General features: G+C 48.5%; 1 protein-coding gene across 5 annotated transcripts in view; it reads left to right on the forward strand.

The window, feature by feature from the left end:
* BAIAP2L1 (BAR/IMD domain containing adaptor protein 2 like 1) overlaps window positions 1–14,520 on the forward strand; it is a 76,212-nt gene that overhangs the window by 57,747 nt on the left and 3,945 nt on the right. For 2 of the 5 annotated variants that reach the window (XM_081036162.1, XM_081036163.1), the window contains 5 exons: window positions 532–699; window positions 3,116–3,200; window positions 4,947–5,154; window positions 5,789–5,866; window positions 6,591–6,777. In XM_081036162.1, the coding sequence (XP_080892288.1) occupies window positions 532–699; window positions 3,116–3,200; window positions 4,947–5,154; window positions 5,789–5,866; window positions 6,591–6,777 (726 nt within the window). Of the gene's footprint in view, window positions 1–531; window positions 700–3,115; window positions 3,201–4,946; window positions 5,155–5,761; window positions 5,867–6,590; window positions 6,778–14,520 lie in introns of all 5 variants that reach the window. The other 3 variants (XM_081036164.1, XM_081036160.1, XM_081036161.1) reach the window with 3 other exon arrangements.

Below are 14,520 nucleotides of genomic sequence, written 5' to 3' on the forward strand. Positions count from 1 at the left end.
CCTGACGCTAAACCCGTCTCTAGTCCTGTGTCCCACCAATGAACTTCTCAGGATAGGTCTGAGTCACTTCTGACATGTAAATCTGATTTCTTGGGGTCAAAGAGTCTGCTCCTGGTCCTATCACCTGTGGTGAAGGTGCTCCTGGTAGAAGGAGTGGGTGGAAGAAAGCAGTGATTGGCATTTCTGGGGCCCTTGGGAAAAACAGTGAGCTTAATACAGATTGCTCAGCCCTTCCCTGTTAGTTTTTGAACTTGTTCTTAATCATTTACAACCCTTGTATTAGTCTTCAACTCTATTCACAGGGAGAGAGAGGGTAAATTCCTTTAGAATAGGAACCCACATCCTCTTCAGCAAATAAGACACAGCAGATACTGACAGATGCTTAAAGCGCTCATTGAATTTAACTCAAAGCTCCCATACTTCTGGTGGCAAGCCAGTAATATGTCGTCAGTGATAGTGTTTGAAGTCATTTTTGTCAACTCTTCGAATAATACACATTTGTCTTCAGTGTTGTTTCTTTTGGATTTGTAGTCTGCAGAATTACTCAATTCCAAGCTGCCTAGGTGGCAGGAAACCTGTGGGGATGCCACCAAAGTACCAGAGGAAATCATCAATATGATAGAAGAAATAAAGACCCCTCTCACTACCCCAATATCCGGAACGCCTCAGCCTTCACCAATGATCGAGAGAAGCAACGTGGTAGGAACTGGTTATCACTTTGAGATTTCAGTTGTGTATTTACTACTATGATCTGGGCCAGATCTGCACGAAGGACCAAGGCCTTTTTTGTTAGCAGAAATCACAAGCCCTCCTTTATTACTGCTAAGACCTGTCTTCTTGCGTTTAGCCCCTTACCTTCAGATTCGGAATTAGCTGTGCAAATGTTTTGTACTATGTTTAGCACTGTTTTCTTGTTTTAGAAGTTTTCTTGTTAGTTTTTAATTGTGGTGGTTCTGACTTTATAAGTTTATCCTCGGTGAAGGAAGTATATAGGTGTGTTAGAGAATTGATTAGCAAAACTCTGATGCCATTCATCACAATATAAGACACTTCAGGAAAAAACAGTCACCCAAATAATTCAGTGTGATAAATTTGTGCACTAGTTTGCTGTTCTTTGAACCTGGGCCTTAGTACTGTTCACAAACACATATGGAGAGACGGATCGAGCAGGTGGTTTGAGCATGAGTCCACCCTACCTCTCTGTCTAAAACTGTAAAATTGTCTGAAATGATAGCTAAGATACTAGAGAGAAGCCAACAGAATAGAGAGAAGGTGCTGCCAGTGGGCCAGAGTGAGGAAGGAGTCTCTCAAAGACGGGTGAGTGGAGACCAACATAGAAGGGAGCGTCAGCCCCGAGGATGCGCAGGGCGGGGTTTCTCCAGAAATTTCTCCAACAGTGTGAGCAGAGCCAGAGGACGCGAGCAGAGGAGAGAAGCTGGGGCGCCCACTGCTCTATACAGTTGGCTGGGTAACTGATTCACACCAGCTAGGCTGGTCGGTCCCTTCCTCTTGTTCCCCCATGTGCCAAACAGCAGGGGCTTTTGTCTATTGGCCGAAACGGCATGTTTGGACAGAAGAGGTCGGGCACACTCCTGTAAGTGTCTCCCCTCCTCCCACCTCATCATGGGTAGTGTGTGACCGAAGAACTGGCAAAATCCAGCGACACCATACATACGAGGGTTCGCAGATAAGCAGGAATCACTGGACAGGGGAGGAAAGCAGTATTAACACAATGCACGAGAAGGAAAACCGGAAGGACTAGTATTGGAGGCCACAGGGCCGGTAGGTAGAGGAGAAATCTTTAGAAAGAGACGAAAGGATGTTCCATCCACAGAGAAGAGTCAACTAGAAATCTGGGGAATTGAAAATTGGCTGATTATTTATAGTTAAAATGATATGTGTAGGATTGCTTTAAAATAATCTGGGCATGAGGAAAGATGGGAGGGGCATACATGAAATAAGACTGGCCAGGAAATGATAATTGTTGAAACTAGGTGTTGGGTACGTGGATATTTATTGTGCTATTCTCTCCACTTCTGTACCTGTTTGAAATTTTTCTAAAATAAAAGTTTTTGTTCTTCATTTCTCTCCACCCTTCAAAAAAACAAGCAAAACAAAACAACAATAGTTGGACTTGTTAGCAGAATGGAACCGCTTGGAAAATTAAGCCAAAACACTCTCCCAGAACACAGTTCAAAAACAGAAAGAGGATAAACATAATGTTAGACCAGTTGAGACACAGGGGATAGAGTCAGCTGCCTACTCAGCATCACCACCCAGATATGTAATGAAGATCTCATTCCCTTGTCCAAAACCAGATGACTGATTTTCTCACTCTATACCTGCTTCTCCACAGCCTTCCCCATCCCGTAGCTCAGAAGACACAAAATGGCAACTCCTCTCTTTCTCTTACGCCACAAATAATCCATGGGCACATCCTCGTTTCCACCTTCAAAGCATGTCCCAGGTCTAGCCGCTCCTCACCCCTCACCGCTCTAAGGCGGTCCCTGCAGAGACCACTTCCTAGCTTTCTGCCTGGTCTTCAACACGGCAGCCAGAGTGAGCCTGGATGAATGGAAAAGACCAAAACCTAATACACTGCAGAATGTTAGGGATAGATTCTGAAGACTTCTAGGGAGGGGAAAAATAGATTACTTACAAAGAAAAGAGAATCCTGTTGATACCAGAATTGTTGTTAGCAAAACAGACTGTTAGAAATTAATGGAGCAATGCCCTCAATTCTGTGGAAAAGTGATTTCTGTGAAATCATTTCTTAGTGGAAAAATGATTTCAAATGTAGACTCCTGTAGCCAAGTAGCACCTAAGAGGGAGGCTAAAATCCACAGAAACAGAAAGTAGATTAGTGGTTGCCAGGGAGCAGGGGAAAAGGGGAGTAACTGCTTTGTTTGAAAAAATGTGGTGTTGAAATCATTCAAAATGGGGCATTGCCCTACAACTAAGAGAACTTCGGAAAGAAAGTGGAATTTAAAGCATATAATTCAAAACAGCCCTAAGAATCTGTAATTCCTCTGCTGTGTTGATACTAAAATAATAAAGACTTTTCTCACAAGATGGGAAAGATGGTGATGACACCCTTTCTAAATATTTGCCTCAGGTGCCCCCAGCTCCTTCAGCCAGAGCGAATACCAGTCCTTTGATTGATATGTTTAATAACCCAGCCACAGTTGCACGAAATTCAGGTAAGACATTTCTTTTGAAATACCTTTTTAAAATTTTTAAATATTTTGGATAAATGTGAGGTAGAAACAAATAAGCATGCATGGTAGCACCTAATCCAACCCTGGCTTGGAGGAACTAACACCTCACAGCAAATAAAGTTCTGGATTTATGACAAAACCGTGAGACATTTTATAAGGGACACATTTCTTTGACACATACAATTCTGTATACTGATTAATATCTACAAGAGTAAATATACTATTGAAAAATATTATATTTTAAAATGGGATCTAATGTACAGAGAGCCACACACTAGTGTGTGTTCTGTATTTCTTTTTTCAGTAAAACAATAAAAGTTCACGTGGCAAAATTAAAATTATAGTTGTTAATCTTACCAGTAGGCTTAGTTTGAATTATAATCAGTGAATTTCATCATCTCTAACAGGACATCACGCTTCCTGGCGACTTAAGTTCTAACTGCTTAAATTTCTTAACTCTGTTGATTCCATTGTAATAAATCAGGACTAGTTATTGTTCACAGACATTTCAGGCGGCTTTGGTCAGGCTCATCTCTGCCTGCAGTCTTTGGCACCCAGGACCCTGGAGACTGTCGTGGTGGCTGACCCTGTCTCTGTGGGGTGTCTCACAAGCCCCTTGGGTATGAAAGGCGGCGATGAAGCCGTGTCCTAGGCAGAGCCCCCAGACTAGAGCGTTTGCAGCTGTCGGGAGGAGATGGGATTTCCTGAATAGCAACTGGGAAGATTATCATCTGTAGTCATTTGCCTTTGAGGGAAAGGCTATAAGTTCTGCAGAGTATAACGTTAAAGTGTATAATACGGTGTGTGTCCCAACCATTCAAGTGATTCTTTGAAAAAAGAGAAATGAAATAATTGCTAAATGAAATTTGCTGGTGGACTCAACACTACCAAGGTAATTAGTGGATGTTAAGCAGATGGCAAAGTTTATGTTATAATCATTAAGAATCTGCAAGAATAAAGCAGAAAGAAATCTTGGCATTGTTTTAAGTTAAGTGCTAGGCTTAAAGCAAAATTTGAGTGGAAAAAATACCTGAAAAGAAGAAAAAGTCCAATTTTTTTGAACGGTAAGTATCGGCCTGTATTTGAGTTGAGACACAAATGCATGGTCGCACTTCGGGCTGCACAGCGGGCTATGGAGCCGGCCGCGGGCCAGCCGTGGCCCTGGGCGAGTCGTGTGGACGAGAAGAGCACCTGCTCAGAAGCTGCAGCACTGAGAGGGCCACATCCTGACCACACTCACGGGTGACACGTTGAGCAGCCACAGCGGCAAGAACATCTGCATTCCCCGTTCCCTCCTTTCCTTTGTGACCTGGAGCATGGCAGTTGGATTAGAGGCAATGCCTCCCGCTGCCTTTGTGAATTGGACCGAGAGCAGGGGAAGGGAAGCATAGAGGGACCATCTGGATGGTGGCGGAGCACTCTGCCCCCCTAAGAGGCCGTCAAATGCTTGGCACACATGCTGACTTCATCCTCTCGGTCTGCAAAAGAGCCATGAGCCTCAGGGACCCTCTGTGAGACATGGGGCCACGACTCTGCCTCTGCGAGTTCCTTGAGTCCCTGTCCATGCAGGCAAGGGTCGGGTGTGGAAATAGAGCACGGTCGGGGTTTGAGAAGAACCACTGCTGGCAGGATGGGAAGGGGTGGGTTTCTGACGGTTGTGTGTTGCAATTGGCCTAATTATCATCCTTTGAAAAGCCATCTGTTAAAAGCCATGTTCGATTTTAACAGATTCTTCCGATGACCCCAGTTTACAGCGATCGGTTTCTGTTGCAACTGGACTGAACATGATGAAAAAGCAGAAAGTGAAAACCATCTTTCCACATACGGCTGGCACCAACCAGACCTTACTTAGCTTTGCACAGGGAGACGTCATCACACTGCTGGTCTCCGAGGAGAAGGACGGCTGGCTTTACGGAGAGCATGACACCACCAAGGCGTAAGTCTCAGTGGGGGCTGCCACTGGCTAGTCAGTCGTGAGGCCCAGCACTTCAAAGCCCCGTGTCTCTCCTTTTAGCAGCAGGTTGTCGTCGTGGACTTTCTGGCATTTAGGCAAAGTTAAGGTGATAACTGAGTTCTGGCTCTAGTTTACTTAGCTGCAGTTACTCTGTCCCAGGCTATTTCCTGAATGCATGTGCACATAGAAATAAATTTGATGTGTAGATAGAGCCTATGAAATCACCTCTGAAAGTAGGTTCAAATATTCTCTTATTTTTTAAGATGTGACTCGGATTTCTCAAGGATAATCTGAGTGTCAGATATACTTTAAGACTAGCTCATGAATGGTTCCCATGCCAGCAAGAGCAGTTCAGCCGTCAGTCTATGCACAAGCTTTACTGTCAGTAGTTTACATTGGTTTTCTGTGTAGGTTATTCAGCTGTGAAATAATATCAACATGGGAGTGGGGGGAGACAAAAAGGGAATCCAAATAAAATCAATGCTACGTATAAAATACATGTTGTGTAATGGGTGAAAATGGACCAGTCTGCCGTGAGTTGCCTTAGTGTGTTTGTCGTTCACTTGTCTACTGCTAATAACACAACCAGGTCTTTTTTCCTACTCTTCACGTGTAGGAGGGGCTGGTTCCCATCGTCATACACCAAGTTGCTGGAAGAAAATGCAAAGGAGACAGTGAGTGTGCCCTCACCAAGGTAGGACTGGCCTGTGGCTCGGTTTCCCAGTGACAGAAAAGTTACCTGCTGTTTTCAGGCAAATCAGAATTCCATCTGGATATGCAACAAACCCCTGGGAACCCCAGGTGGTGGGAACGTAAGCAGGCAATTGCTGCTCCACACTTGTTTCCTTGTGATTTCCATTTTCCGTGGACTCCACTGAAGAGGCGTACCCCAGGCCCACCTGTCCGCCCTCTGGAACCACTGTCACCACCCCCCAACCACCCACTGGTGGCTACTCCCAGGCCCACGTTTCCCTCCTGCTCTTACTTATCAGCCTTTACATTGGGCACATTCTTTCTGAAACGTCCTCCTAACTTGCTTCCTTGCCCTTGCCCTTCCTCCTCACCGGATGTCCCCTTTCGGTCTCCGTGCAGGTGTGTCTTCCGCCCACTGCTTACGTATAGGTGTTCCTCGGGGCCCGACCTCAGTCCTTTTTTCCATTTCTCTACTTCCTGGGCCATCTCTAGTCCCATGGCTTGAATTACACCGATGGGCTTCACTTGGCACCTCTATTCCAACAACCCTTAAATCTGTACTCTGATCCAGATAATAGTAATTATTGCGTGTGTGTGTTTTCTAATCTCCGCCTGCTGCCCTTTGCTTTGTTAATCTGCTGTAGTTCTGGCTATAAGATATTCAGGATGTTTGGGGTATGGGGGGCAGGATGTTACCTAACTGTTCTCTGATTCGGGGTTCTTAGCCCAGCACCCGTGAGAAGCGTGAGCACGGTGGACTTGTCTGAGAAGCGCAGTACTGCTGTCCCCATCCCCCCACCGGACTACTTGGAATGTTTGTCCATGGGAGCGGCTGCAGATAGGACAGCAGCTTTATCCAAACCTATTTCCACCTTTAAAGCACCGCCATCCAAACCGGAAACCACATCTCCTGTGAGTAGAACTGCAGCGTGTCGTCCTGTGTACCCAAGTCCTGAGTGGCGGTCTCTGGAGGCGTGGGGTTATTCCCACCAGAGTATGGAGTGGGTGTGGGGGGGCGTTCTCCATGCTCCTCTGGAGTCCCGTCTCCATCACACCGCCTTTCAACGTCCCGAGCTGCAGTCCTTTTGTTTTTGTTGTCTTTCAATGGTCGCTTAGTGAGTCCTTAGTTTGCCAGGTTGCCTCAGGTTGTAACTCTCCTCGCTTTTGGTCATGGCTGCAGCCCTTTAGTCATTTAATCGCCTTTTTCTGCACTTTCTTCAGTTTTCATATTTTCTGAAGGAAGGCTTAGGGTTAAAAGTGGTAACCTAATTTCTACATCTCACCATGTGCTACCGTGTTTCCCCGAAAATAAGACCTAACCGGAAAAGAAGCCTTAGCATGATTTTTCAGGATGACATCCCTTGAACATAAGCCCTAGCGCATCTTTTGGAGCAAGAATTCATATAAGACCTGGTGTTATTTTCAGGGAAACACGGTGTATACCACTTCGTGTACTTAGTCTCTGATCCTAAACAACCCTGTAAGAAAGCCAGAGCCATCGGTGTGTGCTGAGTGCCAGGCCCTCGTGGGTTCTGGAGACGCAAGGAGGAGCAGAGGGCCATCTGCCAGCAGCGTCACCAGCCCGGAATCAGTCCCTTAACTTAGGTGGCACATGACTCTATAGCACAGGACTTCTCTGAGGAGGTGACACCTACGGTGAGACCTGAATGGCAAAGAGGCCCCCCATGCAGGGGGCAAGGGGAGGAGATTCCCAGACAGAAGGAGCAAAAAGTTTAAAACCCTGAGGAGGGCACATGCTTTGGCAGCCTCGAGGGACAGAGAAGGAATGTAATGATTCCAGGATGAGTCGAGAGGGAGTTCTTGTTTTCCTTATTTTTTTTCCAGTGGAGGTTATGCAGTAGAGGAGGAGGGATGAGAAGGCAGGAGGAGCACGCGTGGAGGGCCTGACCCCGGCTGGGAACAGAGACCAGGCCTGGCTGCCAGCCTGCGAGCCCGAGTCCCAGGGTGTGGGCTGGGGGAGGCCGGGCGGGCGACTGGGGAGGCCCGCAGCGTCTGCAGCTCGGGGAAGGGAATGTCAGCCCTGGGGGGAGCAGGTCTGACGAAGGAACAGTCTGTGCAGTAGGTGTTTTAAGGAGAGAGCGAGTGTCTGCAGCAGAGTGTTGGGACACAGCACTAGTGCTAGAGGCCCATTTACAATTTGGAGTCATGGTTTAAAATAAAACCCGTTGATCTGGTTGTTTTCTAGCAACATGCAGCTTCTCCGCTCAGATAAGAATTAAATGGGTTTGTCAGGGCTGTGGTGCTGGGAGAGGAGGAGGGGTGCAGGTGTTTGTGAGCGTGGGGTTGTGGTGTCCCGAACCCTCGAATCCAGGGTAAGGAGGCACATGGGGACAGGACAGGAGGGAAAGGAGTGGCCAGGTGGCACTGGCCGTCCCTGTGAGGCTGTGTCGCTGCTGGACTGCAGAGAATGGGAAGGAGCCTGGGAGGTCAAATATCTTTGTCTGGCTTCTGTTCTTAGATACGCTCACTGCATACTATATCGTTTGCAGCTTTATATTCGCACTCCCTGTGTGGTCCCAGTGCCCCCAGTCCATCCAGGCCCAGGGCTGCTCCAGGCAGACTCCACCCTCCGGCCCCTCCCCCACCACATACCATCTGCACTCAGTCAGCAACCTCGTCTCCCACGAAGCCCCAGACCTGAGGCTGGACACTGGGGAAACGAGTAGGAGTAAGTCCAGGGCACAGTGCGTAGTGTGTGTAAGCTGTTCTGACTGAAGACGTGACAGGAGAGGGGGGGTTCAGGCTCCTGAGGCGGCTCTGGGGGTGGGGGGCAGGCCTTCGGGCCAAGATCTAAAGAGCTCAGACAGTCCTCCAAGGGGAGGGCCGTGGGAGTCCCGTTCAGTGAAGGTGGGAAGGGGTGACGACAACTGTTTAAGGGGGAGGAATTGACAGCTAGTGACTAACTGGTTAAAACCCCTGTTCCGTCTTAACTCTGGGAGCAGGTCTGGTTTACTCAGGTTTGTGTATTTTGAAGGCCTTTTATATATATATATATATATATATATACATATATGTATGTGTATATATATATATGTATAATTTATATGTATATTTTTTTAATTTATATAATTTTGAGCTCCAGATCTTTAACATGCCAACATTAAAAATGAAAGACATTCTTATCTGAAATTAAGTTACACATTTAACTACTAGAGAAAAACTATTTTGGGACCTAGGTTCTCAATAATTAAAAATAATCAGGGTCCTATAAATATGGTTGTATTCATTAAAGACAGACTTACTTAGGGTTTTTTTAAGTACCTACAATTTGAGAGAGCCCTCTTCCCACTTTTGAGAAAAAAGTGTAAGTTGTCTTTCGTGGGGATATTTATGTATTTTGTGATTTGACCTATATTAAACATAGAAAGAAATGGCTTTATGGTGGAAATTTTGTCTAAAATTCTACAAATAATCAAATTGATAAATGACCCCACTCTTGAGACAGAAATAAGGATGAATTCTTTTTTTTTCTTTTTTTTTTTTTTAAGGATTTTATTGGGGAACAGTGTGTACTTCCAGGACTTTTTTTTTTTTTTTTCCAAGTCAAGTTGTTGTCCCTTCAATTCTAGTTGTGGAGGGCGCAGCTCAGCTCCAGGTCCAGCCGCCATTGCTAGTTGCAGGGGCGCAGCCCACCATCCCTTGTGGGAGTTGAACTGGCAACCTTGTGGTTGAGAGGACGCGCTGCAACCTCAGCGGCAGTTCAACTTAAGGTTCCATGTTCAATCTTAGTTGCAGGGGGCGGAGCCCACCATCCCTTGTGGGAGTTGAGGAATCTAACTGGCAATCTTGTGGTTGAGAGCCCACTGGCCCATGTGGGAATCGAACCAGCAGCCTTCGGAGTTAGGAGCATGGAGCTCTAAGTGCCTGAGCCACCAGGCCGACCCAGGATGGATTCTTGAATTAACATTTATCAATCCCATACTACTTTAAGTAAACAAATGTGTATTTTAATATGTTTTTCACCTCAAATGTTGCTGTTTTGCTGGATACATCAGACATATGCTGAAATGAGGTTTCCTTTTAAATCTACCAGTCACAGCTACAGGTTTTGCCTAAAGAGGAAAGTCCAGGTTTGGTCAGGGTTCCTTTGTAAAAATTGAAACATCTAATCATTATACCTTAAAGTACTTTTTAAAATAACACTTTTTCTACTTATAATAACCCAGAAAAGTTTTGTTTTGGTAGAAATTTTGGAAAACATAAAGTATTAAAAAGAGAATTTTAGGACCTCCAGGGAGAGGAGAGAAGCTAGAGGTTGAATCAATAGCCAGTGGCTGATGATGTAATCAATCATGCCTATGTAATGAACCCTCCATAAAAATCCAAAGGAGAGCTTTCTGATTGGTGAACCTCTGGCCTAGAGAGGGTACGGGAGCTCCTCGCCCCTTCCTGCCTGCACACCGTACCCTACATATCTCTTCCATCTGGCCGTTCAGGAGTGACAGTCTTTTACAATAAATCAGTGATCTAGTAAGTAAAAAAAAAAAAAAAAATTCAATTATCTGTAATTTCACTTCCACGGTAACTGCTGTTAACATTTCATTATATTTCCTTTGAGATTGGGTAAATATATTTAGATATATAAAAGACGCTTCACCCTCCCTCCCAGCGCCCGCACACACATGGGAGCAGAGCAGCTCATACAAGTGCCAGGGAGCCCCTGGCACTCTGCTTGGACTCTGACGAGCTGCTGGCCTGTGACGGGAGCAGGGCTGGCCCATGAACAGCACCTCCACGCCCTTCCCATCCTCATGGTGCCTCGTGGGTATGGGCCCAGCTTTCCAGCATCCCAGGAGGTATGGTGGGGTCTTGTGACATGGAGAAAAGGAGACTGCACAGGTCCCCTGGCACGTTGAGAAACACAGTTCTGAAGTCTCACCTGGCAGCTAATCAGTGTCCCTCCGTCAGAACACTGGTGAAGAGACACATACCGTTGTCACTGTGTGTGCTGTTTATGAGGTACTGGCAGGTGGCTGTACTGTTTTTCTGACCTGGAGGATATTGGAAAACTCCAATAATAAAGGTTGAAAGAAAATATTGGCTTTTAAGAATCAGCAAAGGCTGCAAGGTTTGAGAGCCTCCCGGAAAGAGGCTCTGCTGGCTGCAGTTCCAGGATATTCTCATTTCCTTATCTGTAAAACAAAGTGCATCTAATCCGGGAATGAAGAGGGTAACAACCCCAAGAGAAGTGAGTACAGGGTGCGTCAGAGATGCACAGTGAAGTGAAAGACTGGCTTATATTTCTGTCTCTAACACCTTTTGAAGTACTATTTCAAGATCCTGTGCAAACTGCCAAAGAAGCAAGTGCAGCTCTATCAGTATTCACCCTCAGATGCCTCAGTGCTGCCACGCCTGTCAGCTACCCCGCGGCGTCACCACCACGTCAGAGCCGTTCCAAGAACACAGCTATCTGGTGGACAAGCAGGCCTGGCTCAGGGAGAACAGAACCGGTTCTGCCCCCAGAAGTGACCTCTGCAGAGGTGAAAATGCCTGCTTTTCATGGGCCACCAGTCTCGTAGCCTCTTGCAGTAGCCGCACGAGGTGCAGGGAAAGACGAGATGCTTCAGGGAATTAAACTGGAGAATTAGGGATCAGACAGAAACATTCCAGAACGGCACTGCCTGTCGCCACTGGACACAGGGGCAGCTGAGCGTTTGAAAAGTGGATAGTGCAACTCAGGCTAAGGAACCAAATTTTAATTTTACATTTGTATCTAATTTTAATCTAAACAATCATATTTGGCTAGCGGCTACCGTGTGGGACCGTCAAGTATTGGTCACACAAACTAGAAGTTCCATTTGAAAACTCGATCCAGAGCAGCATGGTTGAGAAGCACACACTGTGGCAGGCCTGCCCGGGGGCCCTCGAGGGCAGGGGGCACAGTCCTGGAATTGTGTGTCTCAAAAGTTCTTACGCCCAGCTGGACTGGTAATTTATCTTTGCTAAACTCGAAGGTTTAAACCGGCTGGTGATGTTGGGGGAAAGAATGTTTCTATCTCAGCCAGATGTGGAGTCCCTGTGAGCTGGCAGCGCACCTTAGGATTGTATACGTAGTTTTCACATACAACCAACCGTCAGTGACTGTGGAGTTTGTTTAAACACTAGGACACGTGGGCTTAAGTACACTGAACACCTGATCCTGGGAGCCGCCCCCCGTGAGGGGGGGGTGTTCCTGACCCCACTAACCCAGCCGGTCCCGTGGCTGCCCTGTGCTGTCACAGCACAAAGGATCTGGGACGCCGTCGTCTCCCTCGGGCTCAGGGAGCGGGTGCTGGGAGTGAAGCGTGTGGTTCTCTGTTGTACTCGCAGCAGTTTTAAATAATCAGATAACTAGGCTTTAAAAGGCACCTGGAACACTGAGCCCACTTCATCTCCAAGCTGCCAACTGTGAGAGCCGGAAGTGCAGGCCCTGCGAGCGGCCTCATTTGCACCTACTCTCTGCTCCACAAAGAGGGCACCTTGGTTTCAGAAAAGAGCACTGTGACCCAGGGCAGTTGGCTTTTCCCTGGCTGGGCGTCAGTGTCCCCATTTTAAGAATAGAGCAGAGGTTGTGAACTGGGAGATAAGCCTGGCCCACAGCTGAGGGCTGGCATTTGCTGTTAACATTTAAACAGGTATCAGTTAGGGCTGCTGTGTTGCAGGGCACAGCTGACCTCCAGCTGGCTTCCGAGTTGAAGGGATGTTCTGTTTTGTGGGAGCTGCAGTCCAGAGAGCGCAGGCGCCCGCCCTGCCTTCCGTGTGGGCTCCGTTCCCAAGGCAGCAGGCAGGGGGTGGAGGGCTCCCCACTCAGCCTTGTCAGCGGAACCCGCTTTGCCCGGACTGGCCGTGGAGGTCTCTTGCTCCGAGTGTCTGCCTGGGGAACAGGCTCCGCTGGGTGGTCTGAGCTGACCAGGACCCCCATAAGCTGAGATCCAGTAGTCCCTTTCAAGGGCCTATGCTGGGCACCCAAGGAAGGGGTGGACACGTACTGCCATGGCGTGTCAGCGGTGCCTGCTCCAGGTTGTGTTTGGGGTTTTTGTGGGGCAGTCACAAGATATGCCCAGCCTGCTGTTCCTGCTTGGCCACTGTGGGCTGGTGTGGGTTGTCTCGCGGGCAGCCCACTCCACTCCTAGTGACGTGCCTGGTTCCGGACCTTGGTGACTTCCTGTCTGGCTGAGTGCACTCTGGACCAGCACTGCTGGTTGCCAACAGGGGACACAGAGCATGCAACAAGGGGTGCCTACAAGGTGACACTGGGTGCTGGCCCAACCAGAGGCGCCAGTGCCTCGGAGCCTGCTTTGTAAAGTCTGAGAAGTGTAAGATGGGACATGTGCAGCCCGTGTGTGGAGGGTCAGTTTGTCTGCCGATCGGCTATGGGACCTTGGGCAGCTTAGCTGCAGACGTGGTCTGAGCATATGCCCTGCACTGTGTATGCTGAGGGGAGACAAGGAGGGACCCCGGGCCTGGCAGGAGCCATAGCACAGGTCCAGAGAAGGCCTCCAGAGACCCTGGTGTTCCCGCTGGACGAGGCCACATCTGCCAGCTGCTGGAGGGAAAGAAGGGTGGGGAGTGAAGCAACGGAGACCCCAAGCCCCACTGTATGGCCTGGGAGGCAGTGGACGGACACACTCAGGCTGGAGCTTCTGGGGGCAGCAGGCAGGACAGACGGCTCCCAGCATCCAGCAGTGAGAGGGCCGGGATTGTGTGGTCAGGTTGGACGTGGGGAGGTTCTGAAGACTTGGGAGCTAACGTGAGCATTCGTCACGGGGTGAATGGGGGCCACATTGGGCCTGCGGGTGCCCTTTACTGAGAGGACGCGCGGCGTGGGGGGGGGGGGACGGTGGTCAGTGTGACCGTGGCAGCAGGCTTGCTTGGAGGTGTTACGGGGGGAACCTTTCTGAAAAGGTCTTATTCTTTATAGTAAACTAAAGAATACCGTGTGCTTTTCACAAAGCCGCTGGGTATAACCAGGACCAGGTCAGGAAGCAGACCATGACCCCGGCCCCGGCCCTCCGCACAGTCCTGACTGCCTTGACTTTGGACACTGATCGGCCCTGCGCTCCAGGCCCCACGTGAGCTGTCCACTGCTGTCCCATTGTGTGGCATTCGCTAACAGAAGGCTGTTATCCCTTCTGTGGGTGGACATTTGGGCTGTTCAACAGGGCTGCTCTGAGCCTGTGTGCGTGGTGCTTGTATCAACTAGCAGAGGGCTTCCAGGGGCACGGACCCACCGTGTGCGCACAGCACTGAATGGTTTCAGGCTGTCACCTTAAGGGTTACTTTGCCCTCCTCCTCCACAGCACAAGTGTTACTTCTGGTCACTTTGCTTTCAAGGATGGAGGATATTTCTGTTCCACCTTTGTTCCTCTCCAGTGCTGTGGGATAAGCACCCAGGTGACACAAGGTCCCGGGTCCGTCACTGTCTTTTAAAGTGCTTTCTGTTCTTGCCCTTATTCTTTCCAGTGAATTTACAGATATGTCGATAGTGTCCAGCTCCATCTGCAGTTTGGGGTGGGGGGAGGCCCTCTAGGAACCAGCTCCGGGGTTTGGCCTTGAGGAGAGCTGGTGTGTGCAGAGCACTCCCCTGATGTGAGGACACACATGGGGGGCAGGCACTGCCCCAGGGAAAGGCGGGAAGTGGTTTCCAGGGTCCCG

The sequence above is a fragment of the Rhinolophus hipposideros genome (assembly GCF_964194185.1).
Source record: "Rhinolophus hipposideros genome assembly, chromosome: 23".
Lineage (NCBI taxonomy): Eukaryota > Metazoa > Chordata > Mammalia > Chiroptera > Rhinolophidae > Rhinolophus > Rhinolophus hipposideros.